Source organism: Lolium rigidum, chromosome 7 (genome assembly GCF_022539505.1).
Source record: "Lolium rigidum isolate FL_2022 chromosome 7, APGP_CSIRO_Lrig_0.1, whole genome shotgun sequence".
NCBI classification, from domain to species: Eukaryota; Viridiplantae; Streptophyta; class Magnoliopsida; order Poales; family Poaceae; genus Lolium; species Lolium rigidum.
In genome coordinates this window covers 39,517,112-39,518,580 of record NC_061514.1, presented here as the reverse complement: position 1 = coordinate 39,518,580, position 1,469 = coordinate 39,517,112, and the positions used below count along the sequence as shown (strand labels likewise).

General features: G+C 55.6%; 1 protein-coding gene across 1 annotated transcript; it reads left to right on the top strand.

Moving 5' to 3' along the window:
* Positions 1–437: 437 nt before the first annotated feature.
* Positions 438–1,008, top strand: LOC124671214 (auxin-responsive protein IAA33-like). The gene is made up of 2 exons (XM_047207623.1): positions 438–835; positions 936–1,008. The coding sequence occupies exons 1-2, from the start codon at positions 438–440 to the stop codon at positions 1,006–1,008; spliced, it is 471 nt and encodes a 156-aa protein (XP_047063579.1).
* Positions 1,009–1,469: the final 461 nt, after the last annotated feature.

Genomic DNA, 1,469 nt, shown 5'->3' with positions numbered 1-1,469 from the left:
TTTGAGTTAAAAAAAAGTTAGAAGTGCATGTACGGATGAAGTACGGAGCATATATTTATTTATGTGTGAATATGAGCTGTGAAATGCTAGTTCTACTAGGACATTCGTGATATTAGGCATGCCGTTATACACCCGTACACGGCAGAGAAGTGGTGGTCGCACAAGTCGTACGCGTACGTGAAAGCGTTTTATGTGTAGGAATATTTCGGTGAACGCTCGGTGTTATTGAATGCAGTCTGCAGTAACCCTAGCACCAGCCTAGTGGAGTAGCAGCTAGCTCCTCAGTCCCATCATAGATCATCACCGGCCTCCTATAAATCCGCCCGCACTCCGGCCGCAACAAAACACAAATCAGCAAGACCAGGCCCTCCCGAAAACCCCACACGCAACCGCCTTCCACAAACTCCGGCGACCTCTTCTTCCTCAGCAATCCGGCCATGATGAGCGGCGGCAATGGTGCGGGACCCAGCAGCTCCAGCTTCGAGCGGCACACGAAGCGCCGGCCGCCGGCGCCGGACAGCGAGAGGCGGAAGCTGCTGCGGCTGTCGTCCGTGCAGGAGGAGGACGTGCTGGCGGCGGGTGTGGTGCCGCCGGTCACGGTGGTCCTGGACGGGCGCTGCATCTGCCACCGCGTCCACCTCAGCACCCACACCGGGTACCGCAGCCTCGCCGCCGCGCTCCGGCGCATGTTCGTCGACGACGATGACGCGGACGCCGCGCAGGCGGCCGGAGGCGAGGGCCTCCAGCTGGACCTTTCCAATGCCGTGCCGGGGCACGTGGTGGCGTACGAGGACATGGAGGACGACCTCCTCCTCGCCGGCGACCTCAACTGGAAGTAAGTAATCATCCTTGCGCACTGGGCCCAGTAGTTTAACTTCTGTGATATTGATCTTTGTAGCGATGAACTGAGGCGACATTTGCCTTGCCGTTTTCAGAGATTTCGTCCGTGTGGCGAAGAGGATCCGGATAATCCCGGCGAAACCGTCGAACCGAAGGATCAAGCAGTGAGGAGGATAACCGAAGTATTCACGTGTAATTAAGCAACACCTCTGCTAGTACTGGGTCGCTTCATTCCACTCCACTCTCAGTCTCAGCTCAGCTCCGCTGAAAAACGATATAGCCAGCCTGTGTCTTCTCCCTCAGCCGATCGTTTGCAATTTTCTTTGCACGAATGTCAATAAGAAAATGAAACTTGTTGCCTTCGATCTTGTTAATTAATTAATAATTTCTGCTGGCCGGTATGAGTTAGCGTGATGCGTCTCGTGTGATGGCCACTACCTGTCACTAACCGGAACACTGTGCCCGTGCAGTTGCGCGTCAATACGCGATCCGTCCAAGCATGCGCACGTAACCCTCGGTGACTCAACCCTGTGGCCTGTGTCGTGTGATAGAGATCGATCTGGACCCCCGGCTCCGTCGCGGACGGTTAGGATCTCCCTTTTCTACACCGGCGACCTTCTACGTTAAGG

What these genes read in the sequence shown, in the direction of transcription:
- LOC124671214 (XM_047207623.1), top strand. Translation starts at nt 438, where the DNA reads ATGATGAGCGGCGGCAATGGTGCGGGACCCAGCAGCTCCAGCTTCGAG. An exon ending in GCCGGCGACCTCAACTGGAA is followed by an intron (nt 836 to 935) that starts GTAAGTAATCAT and finishes TGCCGTTTTCAG; the next exon opens with AGATTTCGTCCGTGTGGCGA.